Genomic DNA, 27,426 nt, shown 5'->3' with positions numbered 1-27,426 from the left:
TCACTCTCGACGTGGTTCGGAAGTCACGTAAAGCTGTTAGTCCCGTTGCTGAATAACCACTTGTTCCATGCAAAGTAAAAACACCATACAATCAAACAATCGATTCGCTCGCCTATCGGCGGCAGTTCCGTCGGCGCGGGAGTTCGTATTAAGGATGGAGTGCTCCATTACCGTCATCATAGAGATTCATTTCATTCTTGTAAATATCAAGTAATAGTCTTTGTTATTCAAGTGTCTGGATTGAAAAATTAAAAATGTTCAGTTACATTAAATATAGCTACAAATTGTATATCAGATACTGCTAATGAAGATCTAGTTTAAAGAACAGGAATATATGTAACTGCCTATTATTTATTTATTTATTTATTTTTTAGGTTTTATTCCCAAATTTAAAACGCGGACTGTTGTTGGATATGCTTCCTTGCAAATGTAATCTCTCTCTCTCTCTCTCTCTCTCTCTCTCTCTCTCTCTCTCAGTGAGTGTGTATTTAAGGTGTTTGGTTGTGCTTTGCTCTTTGCTTTAAATGATGAAAACGCAATTTTGCTATGAGGAAAGTTAAATTGATTAAAATCATTATTTTGTGAAACGACATGACGTAAGTAAGTAGTTCATGGACGTTTGGTGGCTTGGCACACGCAAGTTCTTTCCTCAGCTTTCTTTTAAAGAGGATGGCGTTGTGGTGTTGTTTTTTACGATTCATAATTAGAGAAACAACAAGAAACGCTATGTTTGGGAAAATTACCGAAGAACCAGAATTCATCTCTTGCCAGTCTTTCCTATTCGAAATCACCAAAGATTTGCCAAGAATCCTGTTTTAATAGGGCTGTTGAGGATGGACCTTGCTAGATTCTGTGATTACTAAATGGCTCACGTTGCTGCGTAACTGCCACGTAAATCAACATGATACCAAACGTTATTGGGAGCTACTGCCTTTGAAGACACCATAAAAAGAGGTCGCCATCATTATCATCATCATCATCATCATCATTATCATCATCGCTAGCGGCCCTCATTCATTCCATTGCCTGGGGTTAATATTATTTGCTTGTATTTTCTGTCGATAAAAAATTTTTTATTGTTGTTTTTGAATATCTATTATATATATACACATATATATATAATATATAAATATATAAAAATATATATATATATATATACTATATATATGTATATATATTATATAATTATATATTATATATATATATAGATATATATATATATTATATATAGAGTTGGTTAGATGGATAATCTCTTGTATATCTCAGGAGTGTTGGCATCGTCACACTTCTGAGGCAACTTATTCAGTAAACTGTGGCGTGTCCTCAGCAGTCCGATTTGCATATTTTATAGCCCTGTGGTTGATATCCTCCTCATTCAGATATTAAAAGATATCCTCGTCTACAGCTGTCTGAATATGAAAATTGTGGTTAGACTCTTGGCAGCCATACTTTCTACGTTGCAGAAATCGGCTTGCTGGTTAGTATAGGTCATTAGATCAGTCATTACCTTCCTAGTGATAGAATTTGAATTATTTCTTACCTCATTCAGTGTAAGTGGTTTATGTATTTCTTCCAGTGACGACTCGAATTTCACCCATTCAACTTTTCCTGTTTGAAGCTCCTTCTTGTGAAGAAATTTTTCATACCGTGTGACCTCTCCAAATATTGTGTTTCGTGAACAATAGTACATATCATTGCAGTTTCATATTCGAGTTTGACAGTGACTATTCCATTTCCATAGAATTATGTTTGAAATAAACGGAAATTTCTCGCACCTGAACTTATTTGGTTTCGGGTTTGGTAAACTACTGATTCATTTCACTGCATGCAGCCCTAAAGTGGTCTCACAAGGACACTAGATCCTTTATTTATTTATAATTTTTTTTAAAGAACTTTTTCTATGGTTTGTTAAACATCCCAGGTTTCATTGGCGGAGTGTAACACCTTCACGATTTCAAAGTCAATTTGTGTGATTTCTTGTACAAGTTGCATGAAACTATTCTCTCTCTCTCTCTCTCTCTCTCTCTCTCTCTCTCTCTCTCTCTCTGTGTGTGTGTGTGTGTGTGTGTGTGTGCCCGAACGCATAGGCATAGTTGTCTTACCTTTTCGGCAAAGGCCTCTCCATAAGTGGTAATCATTAATTTCATCAATTAGGTTTTCGTATGAATTTTATGGTGGAACTTACTTTTCTATTTACTTTCGTCAGGATGTGGTACAAAGATGTAGATGAAGTTCAGCATTTGAGAAAAATACTAATTAGTATGAATTTTTTTCGGTAACCCTAAAAATTCGATAGTGAGGGGAAAAATATGTAAGGCGGTTAGCCTACACTGAATGGAGAGAGAAATAATTAAAGGTAAATTTATTATACTTTAAAGTCACAGTTGAGGAGAATGGGAATGTATATCTATACTGTTTATCATAGGCCTCTCTCTCTCTCTCTCTCTCTCTCTCTCTCTCTCTCTCTCTCTCTCTCTCAAACACACACACACACACTCCCTTGACCAAATGCGCGCTTTCCGTCTGCTCTGCTCTCGCAACCCTTTTATCATCTAAGCAGAAACGTGATCACGTCATTCTCCATCTTCTCTTGGTCTTCCTGTAACTCCTTTCATGTAATTCTCAGTTCTCTCATCTCCCGAGGCTTCTTCTCCTTCTTATTCTTGGAAAGTTGTCCACCAGACGAAACTTTAGCAATCAACTTTGGTCTTACAAGAAGTGCTGACGACCCTCTAGCGACCACCGAGGGAAAACACTTCGAACGGGAGACATACTCACATCGTCTTAGGTAGCGGAGCCATTATTTTATTGGCTTTATGACATTCAAGCACACACTTGCACGCACATTCTTAGAGGAAAGTCAAACGCACCTGCATATCTCAGTCAGATAAAAAGTTGAAGAAGTTCAAATAAATTCTAGTTGATAGTTCGGGGAATTCCACACGATGACATTGTTTCTATAGACTAATGTTACCTTTCTGTTTCATTGAAGCTCTCCAGATCATATTCCTTTCTTTCGCTCTGCAGTGGTTGAGTGTCTCCATTTCTCATATGTCACTTAACATCTCCACCCAGTAAGCAGAAGTAAAGATTTAATGTTTTATTCAGTTCACTCAAAAAGCCATGAGTTAATGTACCCGAAGACTTCGTCTTCATGTAATCCTGAAGTAATTCCTTTTCTTTATTTTTCCCCAACAGGAAGAGAGTGGGTGGTGGGGGGGCAGATCGGTCGCTACCACCTGACCCACTCCCCCCCTATCTCCTCCCCTCCCAAACGACAACATCCACTCCCCATCCTACCCACCCGCCCACCCCGAGCTAAAGAGGCGTCGTTGTGGGGCATCACACCGAAGCAGAAGAAGAAGAAACCAGCCGAAGGAGAGGCGGCCACAAGTTGATCAGCCATGGACTCTGAGAACCGGGTTGTGCTTAATGTTGGAGGCATTAGGCATGAGACCTACAAGGTAGGCGGGCGACTGCTGAGGTCAGGGTGAGGGACTGAGGGTGGCCGGTCTTCTTGGCACGGTCAACTCCTTGGTTGGTCAAGTGGCTGGTTGGCTCTTCCTTGATTTTGTGATGAATGTAATACAAATAATGATAGTGGCATTTTTGTTGTGAGTGTGATTGTATGATGAGACCCAGTCATGATGGTTCTCATTTTAGTGATGCATTTTTTATCGGCTATGATTAGATATTGAAATATTATGATAATGAATTTCAATCAGTATGAATGAATAAATGATGATTATTGAAGCTTGATGTTGCTGATGACGAGAGGAGCCTGTCAGTGATTGCAGCGCCGCTAATGAGGAGCGGAATTCAGATGATGATTGTTTTTGAAGATGATGACAGTTAATGAACATATATTGGCCATCGGGTGCAATGGCCATGGAACTGTTGATTTGGATAATTGCCATTTAATTCAGGGATAATATTGAAGTTTGATGATGGTATTTTATGATTACCACAGTCAATGGCGTTGATAATCGATGAGTGAAAAAGTTGGATGAGGAAGTTTTAATTGCTGTTAGGAATCATTGGTTATTTGAGCCATTTGTTTATTTATTTTTTTGTTTCTTTGTTGACTGATCACTAGGTTTTTTTCATCCTACTGACAAATTATTTATTGAGATTTTGAGCCCATACTCTTTCATGTTCCATCAGATTAGGTCTGCAACAGTGAGGTCTGTATTTTCTTGGAGGGGATGGGCATTTCAGTTTTAATCCTTATGTGCCGTGTGTGTGTGTGTGTGTGTGTGTGTGTGTATGTCTGGGGAGTTGTTCCTTTATAAGGCCTCTCCAGTATGATTCCCGGTGTAGAAGCAGAGATCCTTGATTTCATCCTGAATTCGGATCCAAGGTATTCAGTAGAAAAGTTTTCCAGCAATGCCAGGTAGTGTAGGAGTTTTTGAGTGTATTTCGTAAACATATTCTATTTTCTTGATGAATGTGACCACTATATTATATAGAACCAGAGATTTAGGGGAATTTAATTTCTTTTCCGTGTATTTAGGGATATTTGATTTCTTTTCCATGGTTTTTCTTTACTGCCACACTTTTCCAACTGAAATTATTGTTGTTTGGCGTGTAATGGTAATAATGTTGCAGTATTTATAACTATCTGTGCTTGATGAGAATTTCTTCCTATCTACGGTGCATTTGTAGTTGTTATACATATATCAAAGTTTATTTCCGCCTTTTTAATTTTGAGCTTGTGTTTTTTTCCTTTTTTACAATCGACCGGTCATCATAATAGTGAGAATAACAGGTAGCTGTGATTCCATACATTCATTTTGATCTCTCAGCTGTGCTTCATTTCCAAAACATATAATTATTGAAAATCAAGAAGATTTCCCTTTTCATTTATGAATGGGTGAATGCCCAGTAATTTGGTTATGTATGGATATATGAATATATATGCTTATAATATGTTAGTGCACATAGTTTGATGACACTGCCTTCTTTTGTTTGTAAGAATGCATGTGCGTCATTGTTTGCGCGTGTGGTTGACAACGCAACATTTTAATTAAGATTTTATCTCTCAGGCGACGCTGAAGAAGATTCCTGCCACCCGTCTATCGAGGCTCACGGAAGCTCTTGCCAACTATGACCCCATCCTTAACGAGTACTTCTTCGACAGGCATCCTGGTGTTTTTGCTCAGGTGGGTCACTGATGTTGAGTTCGATTTCTGTCTACACTCCTGGTCTTTTCATTTCTTACTGTGGCGCCTGTTGATGAATTCATTCATTTGTATGGATGGATGTTTCCAGTGGGGAAATTTTCCTTTCTCGTGCTTTGCCGTACCTTCTTTATTAATTTACATGTTAATTACAGAGACCGTATTTGTTCCTTCAATGTAAACAGTAGTCAAGGATACTTACTGCCTGTAGTACATATTCAATGCATAAGCCATTTCTTAATCGCCCTGAATATTTAAAAGGCTCATTAACGTCCTTGTGATTATACCTCTCTCTCTCTCTCTCTCTCTCTCTCTCTCTCTCTCTCTCTCTCTCTCTCTCTCGCTCTCTCTCTCTCTCACACACACACACGCGCAAGTGAAGGGAGATAATTTTGACGTCAGTTTTTAGCGTAAGTCTTCCAGTCCTTGAGATCTTATCTTTATTTTTGTGCGGAAGGAACCTGAGTAACGTTGCCTTTTGCTTTTCTTTCTAGAGACCCCAATCGATGACGTCATCCGAAATTTTTTTTTTCTAGTAATCAGGATTATCATTAGCGACATTCCTCTAGAGTCCCTCTAAGTTAAAGGGCTTCATCAGTGATTCTTTCTAAGACCCTTACAAGTTAGTGTGGTCTTTGTTGAAGACTTTCCGTCAAGGCTTTCGATAGAGGAATCTCTGATTGCACTAATCCTTCACCTTCTTCTTCTTCTTCTTCTTCGTCTTCTTCTTCTTCTTCTTCTTCTTTTTTTTTTAAGTGAACGTCTCTCGCTGACATTTTTGAGTTTTTCAAGTATTCGCTGGTTTCAGAATACATTAAGCTGGGCTGTTTTGTTTGCTGCAGCATGATTCTTCAAGAAATAATATGTATATGTGTATGTACTCGTGTATATATATATATATCTATATATATATATATATATATATATATATATATAAAATTACATTTTACACACACACACATGTGTATATATATAATATGTGTGTGCGTGTATGCGTGTGTGTAAAATATAATATATATATATATCTATATATATATATTATATATATATATAGATATATATATTATTATAATACGCACATATATATACATGCGTATATGTACTATTTTTGTCATTTATACACTCGTGTATGTTACCATTTACAAATATTTAGCCTCAAATATCGATTACTTTTGAATTCATTATAACATGGAATTAACTTACACCTGAGGAAAATTAATTATGACTGAGAAGCGCATCTGGCCGGACAGAATTACATAGAACTTGGGTTTTTCTTTGGGTACAGCGATAAACAGCCAACATTTACTACTTGGCTGTTAAGAAAAACCAAAGGAGTAGGTTAGAATTCTGACCTGGGTAAATGCATTGCGATGATGCAGTTATGTCCCGTGGGTGTCGGTTATTTCCAAGGTCTTAATTCTGTGGGAGTGTTGACTTTAAAAGTTAAAGTGAATAAGCCAGAGAATATGAAGTATTCTTTAGACAATTTGCAGCTAGTTTTGTCCAGTCGCATAGCAATTGCTATTGCATAGATAACACGGATTTCAGGGTTTATTAGTAGTTTTTATTATAACCACGATCTTTTTGGGAAATGCATTGATTTTGTTTATATTATTATTGTGTAGTTATTACTCCACACTCATTTTGAGCCTTAAAGTTTGGTCAGATTATTTTATTTGCCTTCTGACCATCATATTGGACACTTTTGAAGTGATGCCGATGTTACCAACGAAAGTACCATTGCAACTCCCAACTCCCAAATACGATCCGAGTCCCATATTTCTGAGCCCAAAAGTTTAATGTTTCAAGTTTTATTGTTGTGCACTGACCCCCAGTAACTGTTGCACCTTGGAAGATGGGGCTTCAGTGTAACCACCCACTCCCTATGTCACTTAGGCTTTCTTTTCCACTTGAGAAAAAATAAACTCTTGAACCAGTTAGATAACTTGACATTTACTTGTTAGTGATTTACTTATGCTTGAGCTCTAGTGCGGTGGGATCGGAAGTGTCCGTCTGTGCAGTCGTTTAATTGCTATGAAAGCTTTAAGGGTGAAAATAGAAAATCTGCTCAAATCTGCAAACTCGAGAGATTTTTAAGAATGAAATCCATAGTATCGTATTTTTTAAATGCTCTTTTTTTCTTTATTCAGACTTTGATATAATAGGACGCCAGTCATTTTTGTGCTCTTCACCAGCACAAAGAAACCTGAATATAATTCACTGTCAGGTCAAGCGAAACCCTTTGAATGGAATTCGCTCAGATCTGCTCAAAACGATTAGTCACAAAGTGCTTCAAGATTCTATCAACAAATGCGGCATGTGTAGATTTTTATCTACTTGTGTGTACGCAAAAGTTTTCGTGAAATTCAGGATACAGTTGATATTTTTGGACCCTTTGCCAGCGAAAACATACGGCCAAAACTTTTCTGAGAACTCCACACGATTCCAGGATCAAGTTGCAACCTTTTTTATTTTAATTATTATTCAGACATCCAAAACTAAACTTAACGAAACATCATTGAAAGACCAAAAGCTCACAGGAGGATTGGAAGTTTATCGAAATTTAGAAAACTAATGATTTTGAAGCAATGTTTGATTTTGGCGTTGAATGCGCGTGGGTCACTTTGACGAAGAAAAGAAAGCTTAGATGACAATGGAAAAGTAAAAGGAAATGGAAGATTTCCCCATCACCTCCTACGTAGATGTCATCCATATTGGTTAGAGGAAGGAATAAGAAACATTAAACTCGGTCGTTCCGGGAAACTCTGGGAATTTTCGGAAGAGGGGCCAAACAAAGGGACCGGGCAAGTCGAAAGGCGATAAAAGGGGGAGAAGGAATTCAGAACGATTCCGAGGAAGAGCCCACTGCAAAGATTTCAATGAAACAAAAGCTAGAGTGAAAGTGGGCCTCCGATAAAAACAGCCATGAAAGATTTGCGAGAGGAGGAGGAGGAGGAGGGGAGGATTTGCGAGAGGAGGAGGAGGAGGAGGACGACTAACGTGCCGATGAGGCCAGACAAAGAAAAGAAAAACGCACAACGCATTTCCTTCATTGTGGTTAAAGACTCGAATACTTTTAGTTCTTGGAGTCATAATTATTATATTTATTATATTTGTTATGTAGAGCGCGGGGCCGACGACTCTAATTGAAAGAAATAAAAAACCAGGCCCAAGGTTGGAGATTTCCTTTTTATGAATTCGTTGACATATTCTCTGCAGTGTTATTCTTCACTTGCTTTTGAATGAGATCATTAGCAGATCCAATTAATTGTTGCTGACCTTGGTGCGTCATTGAAATCTAAGTGTAAGAATTAAAAGAAAAATACTAAAATTTAAAAAGCACTTGTATAAACTGAAAATACTTTTCGTACTTAATACTTCGTGTTCTAGGGTGAGTCGCCTCCCGGATTCTACAGGCAACATTCTATATTTGATCATCAACTTCTTGCGAACTTCTCATAGCCAGGACTCTTTAGACTCTCTCGCCACCTTTCTTGAACTTCACATCATTGGTATCTTAATGGGCCAAGGGACACTACAGTGTCGTGCTCTTCGCAATAATTAGACATTCAAATACATAAGCACTGCTGACCTAAAGAAGGCGAACCATTGCTCTCGTGTTCTAATTTGGATTCCAATATTTTCTTCTCTAGAATACTTGTCATTGCCATTTCCTTGAACGTGATATTGATGTCTCAATCGGCGATCACATACCGTTGATTTCACGAAGGGACTGGATAACTGGTGTGTAAAGGAGCTACTACATGAAAAGCTTTGGGACCCAAAGCTTGTCGACTACGTAATGGGTTTTTATAATGACATGCGGAGAAAATAGACCTACCTATCCCAATTTTAGGATCATTTATGAACATTTATACCACATTATTATTGTGAACTCCGATGGCTTAACGATTTAGAGAATATTGTTTCCGCCTCCAATGCACCGTTATCATCACACTCATCATTTCACTGTGATGTTGAGCCTGTGTAGATCTATGTATGGAGTCATAATGATCAAAGTTCCACGCGGATATGTCAGGTACTGTATAATGCTCCTGTCGCATTCTGTAGCTTTGATCAACTGAGTCATGAATCGCCATTAAGTTGACAACTTCAGGTGACAATCAGCAGCTTTAAAAATGAACTGAATTCTGTTAGCACAATGCTGCCTTTGGTCTCTTCATATCAGAACACGAAGCGCTTTGAGTTTTCACTCCCATTTCTCTTTAGGATTTCAATAAACAATATTCACTTCTCTTTTCTGTCTTGGCCACAGCTATCGTCGTCATAACCCATAGTACGTATCTGGATATGGCAAGAAGAGCAAGAAAAATACAAGAGAATGAATGCGCCTCCAACTAACCATTTCTCTTTATTCGCAGGTCCTCAATTATTACCGAACGGGGAAGCTACACTATCCGACGGATGTCTGTGGTCCCCTTTTCGAGGAAGAGCTCGAGTTTTGGGGTCTTGACTCCAATCAAGTCGAGCCATGCTGCTGGATGACTTACACAGCGGTGAGTTCCCTATAATATTTATATATATACTATAATATATATAGATATATATATATATATATATATATATATATATTATGTATTATATATATATATCTATATATATATATATATATATATATAATTTGTTGTTTGTTTGTTTTCGTGTTTGTGTTTTGTAGTTATTTGGTCATGAAGGTAATACGAATTTTTTTTTATATCAATGTTGTGTTTGTGATAGTGACATCTTGTGTGTCAGGGCAAGTTGCAGAAAACATATCTTCGTTAAATAGCCTTATACATCAAATATGATTTAATTCTTTCAACCCACATAGGTGAAATGGACGAAGAACGAGTTCATAAGGCGCCCTCCTCCTTTTTTCACTACACCTTTTAAGTAACGTGAACTCATATTTGTTTTTTATGCAGAATTCATTTGCAGTTCATCCAACGTTCATGAGTACTCTAATTTTACGCTATTAATGTGCAGTAATATCGATCCGCGTGATAATAGAGTGCTCTTACGTTACTTGAAGGCTATGATGATGATGATGATGAGATGATGATGATGATGATACAAGTGATTTCGTGATAAGGATAATGATAAATAAATGAATAAAATTTTAAGAATAATGGTAGTACTCCTAGTAATTACATGTTCTGCATAATGTATACTGAACTTGTTAAAGTTTGGGATCTAAATTACGTTCCCATTTTAGATCAGTTTAGTTATTGCCAAGTGATAGTTGGAAAACCATAACAGTTTATCAATCTCTCTTAAGTAACGCCATGGTTGTTAAAAAAATCTTTCGTCGAGGTCATTCGCAAATATGTAAAGGCAGTCACGAAAAAACTATTAAAATATCCATGTCTTCGTCCCGGATATCGAAGATTTATTTTGCTTACAGTTACGGTAAGTCCCCAATAAAGTTTGACCGCCTATTACTGGATTGCAGGAAAATGACTGCAAGTTGCAAATGCCATACTCCCCAGCGCCCCTTCCTCGCACGTCTGCCTGTCTCTCGTCATCTGCAGTCCTCCTCCTCCTCCTCCTCCTCCTCCTCTTGCTCGGCCTTTTTCCTTCCCTTTCCCTTTCCATGGAAAGGCGATGCATGAACAAGGAGCCGAAAAAAGCGTTGACAGCTCCGAGAGACTTCATAGATCTTATGCATTGCGCTCATGTGTTTTTAACTCCCTGCAGTAAGTTTTGCAGATGATGCTCAGAGGAGAAAATATTTCCTCTTTCAATTTTCATGAGGCTTGGCAGAAGGGATACATATTATGTATGTATGCATGTATGTTTTTATGTGCGAAAAAGTGGTGGTGTTTATTTTGATAATATAGTCATACCAACGATGCAACTTTCAGTCAGATAAGATTTGGGTTATGCTCATGGCAATTAATTAAATTAAAAAGTTTATTTGAAAACATAAATATGACTCTGAGTTTACGAAGCAATTTGACCTATACAAAAGATATTCGCATGGAATTGGAATAACAAAATAAAGTTCGGAATAAATGACATATGTGTCTTTCTTCCGCAACAAACCCAAAGTGTTTGTCGATAAGTAAAGGGAATTATGAGAGAGAGAGAGGAAAAAGTTAAGATCTATACGTATTGCACTTTTTGAAAACGAAAGCAGAAAAGTGGCGAGGAGGAAGTTGGAGGGCGAAGGAGCGCTTCTCGCCAAAGCGTACGATATTGCATTTAAGTATCAAAGTTGTCGAAATTATGGCCATACAGAAATATTTGTGTTCACACTGAGTGGCTTAGCCTTAGTGCAACTGTAAAGAAATCCCTGGTCCACACCGTCTCTGAAAAGGAGCTAAACTGTGGAAGGGAAGCGATGGTAAAAGTAACTATAAACTTTCATGGTGTTTACTTCAGCTCTGCTGTCGCTCGGAGGGAAGAAGAAAGAATGATATTAGCAGAACCAAACATGACGACTTTGTATAGTTATCCAGTCGACCACCGGTAGGACGCTTAAGTTTCTTTTTAAGTACGGGGAGGTTTTAATTGAGGTGCTAATGATTGTAAGCGTGTTCTCGTTATAGAAACGTTGATTCTGGAATGTGAGGAGCTCATCCGTTGTGCTTTACAAGAGCACTAGAAGTTTACACTATGTCCATGAAATCGAAGAAAGGACGGTGTGGAATCCAAGTTGTCCGAAGCAAAAAATTAGGGTAAAAATCATGTTCTTGTATGCAGCAAAAATAAATATCGAGAAAATGACATAAAAAAACTGAAACAGTCCTACCAAAATTTAAGGAAAAAAGACAATTGGGATCTTGTTGTTCAATAAAGAACGACTTAAGAAATGAAAGAGCTCCTTCGTAAGATTAGAATTACTGAGATTGAAAGCCTGACACGGGTCACGATTCTCTTGCAGAACTGAAATGTGGAGCAATGTAGATATACAGAGTTGATCAGAAAGGAACAGATGGGAAGTAAAAGGCAAATAAGCAATGCAGTTTGATCCTAAGGACCCTTTTATTTACCAGGTGAAGGGTGCCATGCAAGGTATATATATATATGTGTATATATATATATATATATATATATATATAGATATAGATATACATATATTTTATCACATATACATACATATATATACATATATATATATATATATATAATATGATATGATATATATATAATACATACATATTAACATCTACAAATACCATATAAATATGATATTACACCACCATACACACACACACACACACACACATATATATATATATATATATATATATATATATATATATATATATATATATATATATATATATATATATACACCCTTCCTCCTAACCTGAAAACCAGCAAAGAAGCCAAGCCAATTCCCAAGCACCATCTGAACAAGCGACATCTAGAGAAGGGCCTTAGCAAAGGCAGCGCCTCCTCAACGAAATTAAGTAATTGTTGATGTTAGATTCGTACCTTTCAGGTGAAAATGCCAAGAGCAGTGAAGATACGTGGATTATTTATGGTTATTCAAATTAAATAATGCCGACTGCAAAAGAAAACTCGCATTTCGCCAGACCTATTGTTATTAAAAGCCTTTCTGTTTTTAACAAGAAGTTTTCGACACGGGAACAGAAACGTTCGTGTCTCAATTTCCTCAACAGCACCATTTGCTTTTTCTCTCTGAAATTCAACAAATTTCTCTCCAAGATTTGTAAACGGCAGTTCTTAACTTTTTCTTCTTTATTTTGTGTCTGTTGACTTTCCACTATTTCTGTGTTCTTGATTAAGTGTTCTCCGTCACTTTTGGCTGGTAGCGACACCTCCAACGTAAAATGTTTCCTACCCAGCTTCATAATTATGTTAATGAGATCATTGGACGACGTTGTGTGCATGGCACCATTATCTTTAAGAGCACCCGTCCTTCACAAATGGCTGAACGCTGTCGCTGCAAATATCAGCTGGCGACTGCATCTGATAAACTTGTTCTTTAGACGCTATCAGTTCGGTCATTCATAATGGTAAAACGGAGAAGTCTGGTGCTGCAGCATGCCTGTGTCAAGGGTGGCCAAAGTGAAATGCCTGTCCATATCGCCGCCATCTTTTGAGCAAACATGCGGCAACTGTGATGGTTTTGCTGGAAATGTCTTGAATAGAAAGAAGCCTGTCGGCGGAATCGATGATGTACTTGATGTCCTGAATTTAGTAGCGGAACAGCAATGAAATTATGAATTTTTAATAACTACATAATTGAGAAATAAAAGCACTTATTAGCTAATATTATGTTAAGACTATAATATGGTTTAGCTGTTTATCAGTAGTAGCAGTGATGTTTGTTGTATATGACTTGAATCTCAATAAGCTAAGAAAATGCTCTGTTGCCAAAGTAGCTGTTATTTGTTCGGCGAAGTGTCCTTACTGATAAATGATGCTCCGATTGTAAACACGATATATGTTTTGTGACTATGACCGGCTTCAATGAAGTAAGAAGTGGCAGTCACAAGGTGGTTCTTTATGATTCGCCGAGGTGAACAGCGGTTTGTTATCGAGACATATTTCAGCCTCTCTTCTCTCTGCTCTATCTCTGTCTCTCTCTCTCTCTCTCTCTCTCTCTCTCTCCTCTCTCTCTCTCTGTGTAAGGTGGCCGGCTGGCATGGACTGAGATAGATTTCTCAGTTCTCACATCAGTCATGTTGAATGATGGCTTGAAACACTTGGCCGTAGAAAACTAAGTGTATTCTCTTAAATATTTACAAGTTGCAGTACATTTTGAGATAGGAGCTTTCTGAAGAGATTTAACTTACGGAGAGGATAGTCAGAGAGCAAGTGATACATAGTTCTCAATGTTTAACATCAGGAAGGAAACAGTATTGGACAGACGAACGCACATCCTTGACTTGTAGGTCATGCTGACCTCTTAGTTTGCTGGATTCTCATGAGAGGCGATTTTGACATACCGATCCATGGGAAGGACGTTCGTTGGTTTGTCTGTGGTTATGATTAGTTAGAATTGCGCACATCCTGAACGGACTAGATATTTTTGGGAGTTTTTTTCCTCACTGACCTATTATACAGAGGGCAGCTGTTTTTAATAATGAAATGGATTACATTTCCATTTTTATGTAATTTTCATTGCATATATATCTTCTCCGTTAATTCTGAGGACTGTCTTGTGTGGTGATTGGTGGCTTGGAAAATTAGAGCTTGAATCCTTGCCGTTTTTGAAAAGGTTACAATCATAACATTAGTCTGCTCAAGAATGTGTAAAAATCTCAACATAGTAAAATATTTTAGTCGGCTTAGTTTAATGCAAACAAGTTTCTTTTCAGGGAATAATTATAAAAACATTTATAATGTTTCTCTTCATCATTGCTAATATTCCACCATTCTGGCTGGTACTACATATATATCAAGAGGGTTTTTAGATTTACACATATTGAAAATCATGAAATTTTCTTTTAATATGTAGTTGCCAGCATTATCATTGTAGTGATACAAGAGTTGTCAAAAGTTATGTTTGAAAAGCACAGCATAACTGCGGTAGCTTTTAGCTTGCAAAATTAGGTTTCCCCATGACGTAAGACTAGAGTTGGTATTTTTTACCGTGTTCTGTGGTAGAGAAGTTTTTCTTGTCATGTCAAAGAAGATTTAGCTTGTCATCTTCTTTGAGGTGGTTTGCTTCCAAAATCTGCCCTTACGGACTTACAACACACTGTCCTACATTTCAAAGATATATTGGTTAAATTTTGTAGTTATTATTTTCTTTAATCTGATCACATAAATATCTAATAAACTTATCAATTGAAGTTATTGGGATTTTAAGATTGTCGATTATTGACCTTAGAATAAGGATTTTGAGGCTACACTCGTTCAGGAGGAACTCCGGTTACATTTAAGAAGAACTGGTCTTATTGGGTCCATGCTCGTTTTTCACGAAGAAGCCTCTGGGTTGTGGTGGTGACCAGGGTTCAGAAATGAGGACAAAATCCAAAATTGTCAATGTAGAGATTTATTGAATAACTCTGAAGTCTTGCCATGAAATGATCAGCTTGGCATTCAGGTAACCATCATATTAGATTGAGTTACTAGGTCCCTCTCCTAGATCAGATGCAGAAAGCACCAGATCTGCCAGAGGAGCATTGACGATTCTTCCTAGCATTCATTTTCGTTGTTTTAAACTTCGTTTGACTTTTGCTCTTTGAGGTTTGTATTTAACTCACCTCTGTGAGATAACTACATGATTAAGTGGTAATCATTGAGCCGAATCTTAAGAATGTTTGAGATTTGTACTTTGTGCAAATCCCACTTTGGTGAGCTTGCTGACATAAGTCTGTCTTGACAGTTTCTTTCTCTTTTTTATCTTACTTTTAGTTTTCTGTAAAAGAGAACTACTGGGATGGCTTTGTCTGTCACTGTCCGCACGCACTTTTTCTGTCCGGCCTCAAATCTTAAAAACTACTAAGGCTAGAGGGCTGCAAATTGCTATGTTGATCATCCACCCTCCAATCATCAAACGTACCAAATTGCAGCCTTCCAGCCTCAGTAGTTTCCATTTTATTTAATGTTAAATTTAGCCAAGGTCGTGGATCTGGCACTGCAATAGCTGCCAACAACACAGGCCACCACCGGGCCATGGCTGAAAGTTTCATACAACATTACACGCTGTATAGAAAACTCAATTGCATTTTTTTTACTTGTTTCCGTTGTTATTATTTTTATTTTATTGTTCTTTGTTACTCCTCTTTTATATGTATCTGTACTTCAGTTTCTTTCTTTCGTTCTGGAATTCACTATTTATTGGGTCCTTTAGTTTGCCGCATTCTCATTTCAATAATAATAATAATAATAATAATAATAATAATAATAAGAAGAAGAAGAAGAAGAAGAAGAAGAAGAAGAAGTGCTTTTCATTAAACTCGGCACATTCTGTCGCCTTTATCAAGAAACACTTGTTCAGATAAGTTAAATTTACACAAAGTTATGTATGTTCCAATTGCAAAATTATTTTAGACAGAAATAATGGCAGGCCAATCTCCAGTCTTTGCTTTTCTCCAAGGTCGCAGGATAGATCATTTGTGTGACCATGCATAATTACTTGAACTTTTATTTTTGTATAGCATCGACTCGGTTAATACTTATTGAGTATCTTAACATGATTATACTTTCATAAATGTTAATAAAAAGAATCCCAGCGAATATACAGTATGGTCATTCAACCCACGTATAAATATTCCCATTTAAAATATGGAATCATTTTAGATCGACAAAGCCAAGTAGGCTCGTTTTAATCTTGATAGTTTTAGAAGTTGGGCGGAGTATCAGTATATGGATATCCTCTGTGATTGCTTGTAACTCCCTTTCGCCAATGCTGCATAACAGTGAGACGTCACTTTGTAATTAAATCTCTCAGTATTCTCGGATCAGAGTCCGTACTAACAACTGGGGCTGCCATTATTTTTCTGGTTGAGGTAGACAGTTAAACTCAATAACCAATGTCTTGTGGATTGACCACGACAGTGAGGTTATAGCAGAGATGTGGATGTGTTTTCTTGGATAGAAAAGATAATCTGACAAACTAGGATTCCATCTTTAGTGATGCAGAGGAATAGATAAAAATCATGTGTACCCGAAAAAAAACTACAAAAGGATGTGATTGTTTTATCAGTGTTGTCAATGTAAACTGCAGAGGGATGTGCAGCGGGAGACATATGCAAGATAACGGACAAGAAGGTCACAGCTTAGATGTGATGACGTAGTACATCGCAACGCGAAACATGTACTTATAACTTCTTAAGTCACATTTTTTCTCTGCACAGCCCAAAATACCAGCTACATTCATTGTTGGTGTACCTGTGAAAATGGAATATCAGTTGTGATATGGTTTTTTTTATTCCAATGGTATAATTATTATCATCATCATCATTCTCAAAATATTTGTGCACGAAAGGCTTCGTTTTGGTCATTGTTAGTTTGGAAAAGGAATATTGAAAACAATTCAGTCCTTCTGAAGCCTCCAAGTTATACAGTCACCATTAGTTGCCATGCTCAGTGTAGCACATACTCATTTATTCAACAGTTACAGTATCATAAAGTTATAAGCCTCATAAATGCTTGTAACTTATGACACCTGTTGGTCACCATGAACTAAGATGAATGTGTACTGAACAGCTCGATAAACTGACGTTTATGTTCTTAGCCACTGTTTTTGTATCTTGCAAGTATCATCACAAGTGTTTTTGGGTTCTTTCCTTCCTTGTTTTATGTCATTGAAGTTTAAAGGCCTCGAATTTTGTAAACGTATAAAGATTGTGGCCAGTTACGCTTTGATGAACCTCTGACCATTAGTAAGAAGCGTTAGAGGAAGCATGTTGAAAGAGACTCAATAAAAACCAATACTATTTTATTGAAAGAATCCTTTATTCATGGTGTGAGTATCGTAGTCCTTTGCAAGATTTCGATTTCATTTCATCTTTTCACATCAATGAGAAAACTGAATCTTACGTTTTCATACAAGGAACACTTATTGAAATCTACTACTCGCAAATGGATCATCGGGAAATCTAATGTCTCAAAATCACTTCATATTCTTAACTCTACTGTATTGTCAGTTCGAGTCTCAGAAGACGTACTTGTCTTTTTTTCCGCTTGTAGTATTATTTCTCTTTATATCTAAATTTAAGCATTGTACTTACATATAGTTACAACACTGCTAGTTACCATGGCTTCTAAATATGTTTTAAGTGAATACATTGGGGTGTTGGTGAGAATACTTCAAATATAAAAAATAATAATTGTTTTGATTATGAAATGTACCCTACAGGTTATTTGCCAGTATTACAGATCATTTTCTTCCTTGCAGCATCGAGACACTCAGGAGACCCTTGCAGTCTTAGACAGGTTAGATTTGGACACAGACAAACCAAGTGATGAAGAAACAGCCAGGAAATTTGGCTTTGAGGATGACTACTTCAATGGGACTCTCAATTGGTGGCAGAAGACTAAACCTAAACTATGGTCGCTCTTCGATGAGCCTTACTCCTCGCAGGCAGCCAAGGTATGTGTTACGTAGCAATAGAAAACCTACAATAGAAAAAGAAAATAAATATATTTTTTAATTACTGAGCATAATTGTACAAATGGAGAATTTAGCATTCCACTCTTCATTTAATGGGAAAAAAAGTAATTAGCGTAATATGTTGATTGTTTAGTTAAAATAGTTGATTGAAGTATCAAAATTACGTTGAGACGGACACGAATTTCCATATCATAACCAATTTTCTGCATCCGAAGGGGAAAAACAGGTACATATTTAGATTAAATAAGACAGAAGGCACAAGGACAGTGAAATCAAAGCGACAACTTTTGATGAATATACTATATGCAGCCCTCTAAATTCATCGGATTTCTTTACTTGCAAAATGCATTATTATGATAGTTTTTTTCTGTTCTATTTCTATGTGATCTCTTGTGCTCTTAAATCAGTCAGATGGAATGATATTTGTAAATTCCTGCTTACCTTAGGCTAGAAGGTCTGTGGAACTACTATGAGGAGTTGGGTAGGGATTTGCAATTCTCAGGCATCATTTAGGGGCTTCCTTACTCCTGAGGTTTTATACTCAGGTGGAAACCAAGCTGCAAAGCATCTGATATGTAGAGGGGCCGTTGTAGTAGTACCAAAAAAAAGAAAATTAAATGATGGTATAAATACACTTATGATATAATTGAAAGGTTTGTAACTTGAATTCTGTGCTCCTTTCAATCTTATATAAATGCTAGGCAAGATTACTACTAACCATATAATTCTATGTCAGCTATATCAACGTGCGAAGTCATAAAGTTTCGATCTTTCATCTTGAACAGTAAAGATGGCCTATGTAAGTCCAGCAATTATAAATTGCTATGGATGATGAAAAAGGTAAAGTGCTTTTAATTGGAGTCAGTCATATTAATTTATCTTTTAAACCAATTCATCTAACAATTTAACGATGCTCTTAAGTTGTGAAAAGACAACATTGCTTAGTTTGTACCCCAAAGCAAAGGTCACCTCTCGACAAAGGCGCCTTATAGCACAGCGATCAAGCATATCACATAAATTGAAACAACCCTCTGATTTAAACTGATGTATAACCAATTCAATGGTTTCATAACATAAAACAAAGCTGCAAACATGTTCACCGTGAAAAAAGACTGTTTACTTTGTAGTACTGTCCTTTAACGATATGTAATGAGAAGGGATCTGTTTTAAATACCCCTGAATGATTAATAAAATTGTTGCAGTCACTTATTGCAATGCGTGCACTTTCAAGCAGACGCGCCTCTACATAGTTATTTCGTTTTAGCAATACTCGGGAACAATTCCACAAAATGGCGTCATTACATGATTGATTATGGACGTTAATGGCACTGCTATTATCATTTCTCCTGATACCATATTTGTGTTGACTTTTTTGCACCTCAAGTTCCTTTTGCGATTGTTCAGTACAGTATTTCTTACATGACATGGAATCTGATAAATAAGACCTTCATCGCATGTAGTGCTATTTCTTTTAAGATTGTTACCTATTGTGCTGGGAAAAGAAAATATCAAACCCAAACCGAGCACTTTCAATAGATGTAGTACAATGTTTTCAAATGGAGGGTGATATGGTAAGTCCAAACTACGTTGGGTGTCTCATGTCTCATGTAATGACGTCATTTTGTGGAATTGTTCCAGAGTATTGCAAAAACAAAACAATTATGTAGAGAGGCGTCTACTTGAAAGTGCACACATTGCAATAAGTGACTGCAACAATTTTATTAATCATTCAGGGGTATTTAAAACAGATCCCTTCTCGTTACATATCGTTAAAGGACAGTACAAAGTAAACAAAGTCTTTTTTCACGGTGAACATGTTTGCAGTTTTGTTTTATGTTATGAAACCATTGGATTGGTTATACATCAGTTTAAATCAGAGGGTTGTTTCAATTTATGTGATATGCTTGATTGCTGTGGTATAAGGCGCCTTTGTCGAGCGGTGACCTTTGCTTTGGGGTACAAACTAAGCAATGTTGTCTTTTCACAACTTAAGAGCATCGTTAAATTGTTAGATGAATTGGTTTAAAAGATATTGTTGTTTCGAAACCTTCGAACTGGTTGTAAATCATTTAAAATTCAAGGCTGTTACAGTAACTGGCTTTCTTGTATTTCAATGAGCAATGTCTATCTAATTGCTTATTTTTATTTCTCTGTTTCTTATATTTTACTTTGCGTGTACTATAAACTTTGTGCGTTAGTTAATAACAGCCCTCGATAAGGGCTAATGGAAGCTGAAACTGTTGATCTAAAAGGAATATATATATATATATATATATATATATATATATATATATATATAATATATATGTGTGTGTGTGTGTGTGTGTGTGTGTGTGTGTGTTTGTTTGTGTCTGTATATATTATACACACACACACACACGACTGAGTCCAGTAAGAAAGCGCTTTATCTTTTAACTGATTTTCACTTTTACCTTTTCACTATAAAGCAAATCAAAGCTAAAATTTAAATGGCAGTAGTTACTCTTGTCAGGATTTGGTGTAGTGTGTATTTCTTAGGTGTCACAAATAGAAAACTACCTGTCACTAATACTTTGTATCAGTTCCATATGCTATTGGTGGCGCCTTATTAAATAATTATTTGTATCACAGATTAGGTAAGGAACTTGATACTACTACAGACGAATTTGTCCATGTTTTATCTTCTTCACTTCATAGAGAGAGAGAGAGAGAGAGAGAGAGAGAGAGAGAGAGACATAAATGGTTATGGTTTATCAGATGCATGGGTAGAGACCCATTTGCTTATGATCATAAAAACATTTTTTCTATAGCCATAAAACTCGCTGTATAAATGACCACTAATGCCACTTGAAAGTTGCATAATAATAGTCCAGTGTAGTTTGTGTCGAAAATGGCAACCAGCTCATTTTGCCACTGTTTTGGTCCTAGTTAAATGAATCATTCCCTGCAATGTCCCTTGCAGATTGACTTACGGAGCTGCAAATGGAAACTAGAATAAAACCATAGTTGTAGTGTCTATAATAGCAGATACACAGTTATCAGTTATCATGTAAGAATTAGAAATGAGGTCAGAGAGAGGATTTGTCAAGCCATACTTCAGTTTTAACTTAGAGGAATTGAGCTTGAGCTTGGATTAAGGGCCCCCCAGATCGGAGTTGATATATTAAAGGAAGAAGACCCCTTCCAAATAAAAGATCAACAAAGGTGTGATGAACAAAAAAGGTGGCTTGATAATTAATAAGCTTTAGTTAATTTAGAAAGTATGTGTTATCTGAATTATAGTTGAGGCAGAATACATTGATATGAGTTTAGATACCTAAAAGTATAACTAGTAACAAGACGCAGATATTAGAGAAAAGGGTGCAAGTACAGGTGAGAGCAGGTGTGGAGGACTCTATTACAAGTAATAGCATTGAAGTAGTATATGAGGTAGTTTGAAGGTCAGTGATAAAAAGGAGAATAGAAGCTGCACATATAGGATAGAATCTAAAGATCGCTAATAGAAACATGGAAATGTATCAGAATTGCATTGTTTCGAAAAAGTAAAAAAATAAATAAAAACTGCAAATTACAGGGAGAAGTGATTTGTACCAGACAACTTAATGCTCTATAGATGATACTAAGAATGATGACAAGAATTTTCATAGCGCACTGCATATTTAATTACCAAACATCAGCCGTAGAGGTCATAACCATTTTATGAGAAGAGTTAGATTGAAGTTGTTTGAGAGGGCTAAAATAAGTTTTCCATTATTTATCAGTGGTAGAAGTAGAAACAAGAGTTTGGACAGTCAAACTGATCTCTCCTTTTTATTGAAATTTGATCTGTGAACATTATGAATGGGTAGGTAAAGAATCATTTATGGTTGAGCTTTTGACGTGAAACCTCTGGTTTCAAGAAGACAGGCACTTTGTAGACGTCCTTTAGAAGATAGGAAGAACAAACTAGACCAGACAACTTTTCAATAGGCATAAGATGACACGACATCAGATTTCTTCTTCCCACAGGCAAATTCTCTTCCAGAGGTGATGATAAGTTTTATTATTCTTACCAGGTGTAATACGTAGAGGTGTAAATAACGGGAACAAGGTTCCTGTCCGGTCTGTTGACCATATACGATCCAGGAAACAAGAGCAGTCATATGAAAGAGTATGAACTGATAAAGCCATCACATGGGAGAAATGTTGCAAGCTTTCTGAAATATATAGCCTGACTGCTGGTGAAAAATAACTTTTATGATAGTACTTTAAATTTGTTTGTCAGTTTTGGAGCTAGCAAATTTTAGATCTTTGTCACTTGCAGTTATGAAAAGTACTGTAAATTACTTGTCCTTCATCACCTTTAGTTGATCAGCTATCTGATAAGTCATTTGACCATTCATTTATCCTGTGGGTGGTATAAAGCGGTAGGTCATTCACAGAGTAGTTATGAAATAAAAAGTTTATGAAACTACCACTGCGATGTATCCCTTTATCCTTATGGGATTATTATACCACTAAGAATGAAACCACAACTTTTTTTATATAGTAATAAAGAGCATGACGTCATTTGGTTTAGATTATAGTAGTAAGCAAAAATAAGTGTTCAAAACATTTTCTTTTTCAGGAATATTGTATACATATTCTTGTAAATTCCTCAGCACCTGCTGTTTGCTGCATATTTTTTGCAGTGTGCAATAATTTTAAGCTGGCTTTGTAAATATAATTATAATTTGCACTAATAATTTATGTTAGCAGTTTTAAACCAACCATTATTTGTTATTGATTAAAGTGAGGCTTAAAATTTAACGTTTTAAGCACTTAAAGGTTAATTGTTTATTCCATAGACCATTTATTTATTTATCATTTTGAATTATTTAATGTGTAGGTATGTCATGGGATTCTGGGTTGTTGCTTTACTACATTTTAAAAGCTAACAGTTTAAAAGTAGTTGTATGCAGTGTTTGAAAAAAAGTCTCTTGCCTTTATTGACCTTATGTAATGGTAGGCTATACACCATTTTTCACTGTCTGAATTCTTCTTCAACAGTAAAGCAAGACTCACATTCAGAGATCAGATAATTTTATAAAGTGCTTTCCATTATGTTACTCTGTAGACTAATGACAACAAAGATATTTTGATGTAGAAATAATACTTGATTGATTCAGCATTGGTTAAAAGGTGCATTCCTATATAGATAGGATTGCTCTTGTTTTATAGGCACATTAATTAATGGTTTGTATAATAGGTAGTATGACACCAAACTTAGAGTACTTGCTATGAGAGCATTATCTTTGATTATTGGAGTTGTGTCACCTGAGCTGATTGAAATTAGTCATTGGCTCATTTGTTGGTGGCATATTACCCTTTTTGTGGTCTGCAAACTAGTCAATTGATGCATTTTAATGTAGCCCACCCCATTTTCTTATCAATTTAGTTTTTCATCATTGATTCTGGTTAGAGAGTTATCAATAGTGTTTCATAATTATGGTTTAACTTAGCATTGCTTGTGTAATAGTTCACAAAGCATTAATTAATTGCACTATGCTAAATTATTTTGGTAAATGGAGATCAGGGTGGGAAGATATTCATTTTTTTTATTTGAAAGTGATAAGAATATAGAAGTGAGTCCTGTAATCGGCTTTAAACATCCAGAAATCCATTTTGTTACTAGGTGTTTACTACGTAGTCCCTTTTAGTGTTTTCTTGTAATAAGTGAAAATCAGATATTACATTGACAATATGATTATGACAAGAATCCATTGACTAGAAGCCACTTATAATAAGACAAATATCTACCTTAAAACTTGAAAATTATTTTAATCTCCCAGAGTGCCATTTTCTGGTAACAGGAAATAACTGAGTAAATATAGAACGAGGCAGATATAATAAGAAGATTGATTGAACTCTTCGTTGTGCAGACTCACATAGTTATCTAGCTCTTGGATCTTGACTCTTGGCTCTTGGTCATTAATGGACCTTCTACCCAACATCAAAGTCATTGGTATTAATGTCCCATTAGATTTCCTGTATATATAAATTATATTGGAAGAATGCAACTACTGATTACCCACGAAAGATCACTAATTTTCTGCCGGGATCCAAGAATCTTTTCATACAGTAGTGTTCACGCACTTGAAACTCATAACATCATGTTAACATGGGTTTACAAAATTCTATGATTATCTCGAATAGATGTGCAGCTCTGAATAAGTCGTATTTGGCACCAGTGTGGTGTAATTCAAACTTTAGTGGAGCATTGAAAGAAGGTACCACCGACTCTCTTTCTCACCTGAATTACATTCAGCTGGTTAATCTCCTTCCTTTGCTTACTGGTTGTACTGACTGAACCGATAGATGTGAAATATCATGTTAAATACAGAGCAAACTATGAGATATACTTTGGCATTCTGGAAGGAGTAGATCATTTCAGTTGCAGTATAGATTTCTTTAACTGGGGGAGTTTAACTCTAGCCATCAACGAGGAGGTACCTTTACCGCAACGAGGAGGTACCTCTACCACTACTTTAGGCACAGTTACTGGTAACATAAAAATCCGTGTAGGAGGATTAGTGCAGACAGTGCACCTCGTGTGTGAAGGAATTTAGGTGATATGCAAATCTTTTTGAACATCCAATTGAACTCGTGATATAGGTAAGGAGGCCTTTATTTCAGGATCCCCCACAAAGTCTTTATAATACCTGAAAATCAGAATTCTTCTCTCGGTGCCGACTGCGATAACTACAGGCCAATTTCTGTTCTCCCTGTCCTCTCCAAAGTTGGAAAACTTATTTTAAAGCCATTATACAATGTGGAAACCAAAGGATTGTTAGTTACTAGTTATTGTGCTTATAGGAAGTAGTTAGGTACCTGTGATGCCCTTAGATTTGACTTGCCATTTACAAGAAACCCTTGATAAGGGTTTTGAGTATAGGGTATAAATCAAATAGATTTTACTATGAGATTTACAGCCAGTGTCCCAGTTTTTTTCCGGAACAAAATTTCATCAACGTACCTGACAAAGATGACACTTTATCACAGGGTGTCTTACATCCCTACCTAATTTTTTACTGTATTCTGTATTACGAAAGTTGCATAATTCTGGTAATTATAAGAGTAACACTGACTTCTTGTAGACATCGCCAGCAAACTCAAGAGGAATGTCTGTCGGAGATATAATGGCATAATTTATGACGTCATTAACTTGCCTCCTTCTCGATGGATAATTGGCTATTCGTGAAAAAGTCTCAACCTCTGGCAACAATGAAATTCAACTAATACTCCTTGTTTACACTTTGTAGTAGTAGTAGCAGTATATGTATAGGATGTATGCCATGAGGTCAAGTGCTAGAATCCTTGAAGAAAAGGGTTTCCACAAATAATCCGTGAAATTACTTTCTATCACTATTTCTCCATTGAAAAATTATATGATTAAAAATCAAAAGTGAAGAAAACTTTGGCATTCGTGGTAACTCATTCGATATTTTCCCAATATGACAGTGACGATCATTGTAATAAATAGACAGTTTCATAGGATTAGATCGTATTACAGAATTTAGACTTCAAGCCAAGCACTGGGACCTGTAGAGGTCACTCAGTGATGTATTATAACCCATGACATTTTTGGGGGGCTAAGCAAGTTTTAATGTTGTTCTGCCAGTTATATTTTACTAAAATATCAACAACCATTGCTTTATAGAGCATATATAATTATCTTTCTGCACCTTAAGGAAGTCAACAAATGATGAAAACTTGGTAGCCTTAGATGTCTGGGTGTACTCCTTACCCAAAAAAGGGCCCTATTATTCATTTACCTGTTCAAGCTTACGTAGGGATTGCAATTGTGCAAGTCGAATCACAAAAGCTGTCCTGCAACTACAGGGGCAATGACTTATTATAGCCGCCCTCTTGAAGCCTTGACAAGGTATGAATATTCATTTAGAATCTCAGAGACAGCCGTTTGTCGTCATCACCTTGTGGGAAAAGTCGGGACGTCATATATTTACGTCACATACAACTTTGAACCCGTACATTAGAGTGTTCTGCCACTTGCTTCGACTGCTTTATTTTACTCTTAAGAATATACTTTCTTGTAATATAAGTAATAAAGAATGCTGCTGAAAGTTAGGTAGGGATGTAAAGTATACTATGGCTAAGTAATATTTTTGTCAAATGCACAGAAAAAAGTTATTCCAGAAAACACCAGGACAAAGGCTCTGAATCGCATAGTAGTTCTGCTTTTGATTTAGTAAATCATAAGGCACTATTTTTTGCTGTCACAATTCATCCATGATTCTCTTTTCCTTCCGAGATCGACCAGATTTGCTGAACAACAGCACCAATATGCAGTAAATGTGCCTCACTGTCCAACTTCTCAGTTTCAGAGGTATTTTATTCCCCACGCTGTGGACTGTGAAAGTCTTCCTGTGGATGTTGTGCAATTAGAATCTCACAAGTTTATGCAAAGATGCTGTGCATTACTACAACAATTTGCCATGTAATTTGATCATGTATTCGTATTTTTATTTATTTAGTTATTAATTAACCTTTTTGTTTTGTAATAACTAATCTCTTTTTCTGTATTTCTTATTATGTCTGTAACTTTCAAATGAAAACCATATTCTTAGGAAGCTTGAATTTCAAGTCAGTGGCCCTGGTAGATTGTTCCACATGAATAAGAATTTATCTTCAGAGTAATAATAATAATAATAATAATAATAATAATAATAATAATAATAATGAGAAATCACCAACTGAGCTGAGCCGCTATAAATACCACCACCAAGACTCTGCTTCAGTTCCTCTGCTAACTTGTCTCGATGATGACCTTCGAGGAGTTCGAAACATGTTGGCACAAGAAGAATAATACCAGCAGAACTAGAAAAAATACCAACCAGAATAACCCACAACAAACCCTGCCAGGCCACGACCAGTTATACTAGCATACCAAAAGACGAACCCAGGTTGAATAAGACCAGTCATTCAGCCTCCCCATATACCAGTATACGCACAGTACACCAGTTGACGAACCCTGCACAAACATGGACTCTGATATACCAGCCATCAGAATCCCTGGTTTTGTAAATAAGAATAGTAAAAGCATTCCTGCACCCGTTCTATTAAATGCCAGTATGAATATTGGCCAGTTAGTATTAAATAGTATTGTTGAGCCAGAAAAGTTATACATAATAAGAATAGAAAAGTTATCATATAAAATCAATTCGCTAAACACAACCATTCTTTTTA

The 27,426-nt window shown here is 36.3% G+C and overlaps 1 protein-coding gene across 3 annotated transcripts in view; it reads left to right on the top strand.

Moving 5' to 3' along the window:
- The first annotated feature begins 3,199 nt into the window (after window positions 1-3,199).
- LOC135216818 (potassium voltage-gated channel protein Shaw-like) overlaps window positions 3,200-27,426 on the top strand; it is a 96,408-nt gene continuing 72,181 nt past the window's right edge. For all 3 annotated transcript variants that reach the window (XR_010314933.1, XM_064252317.1, XM_064252316.1), the window contains exons 1-4: window positions 3,200-3,464; window positions 5,046-5,162; window positions 9,563-9,697; window positions 18,007-18,201. Coding sequence is in view for 2 of the 3 variants with exons in the window: in XM_064252317.1 (XP_064108387.1) it covers window positions 3,405-3,464; window positions 5,046-5,162; window positions 9,563-9,697; window positions 18,007-18,201 (507 nt within the window). In the remaining variant the exon portion in view is untranslated. The remainder of the gene's footprint in view (window positions 3,465-5,045; window positions 5,163-9,562; window positions 9,698-18,006; window positions 18,202-27,426) is intronic.

This window comes from Macrobrachium nipponense, chromosome 6, assembly GCF_015104395.2.
Source record: "Macrobrachium nipponense isolate FS-2020 chromosome 6, ASM1510439v2, whole genome shotgun sequence".
In the NCBI taxonomy this organism is placed as follows: domain Eukaryota; kingdom Metazoa; phylum Arthropoda; class Malacostraca; order Decapoda; family Palaemonidae; genus Macrobrachium; species Macrobrachium nipponense.
The sequence above is the reverse complement of the archived record's forward strand: the minus strand, read 5'-3'. Positions and strand labels throughout refer to the sequence as shown.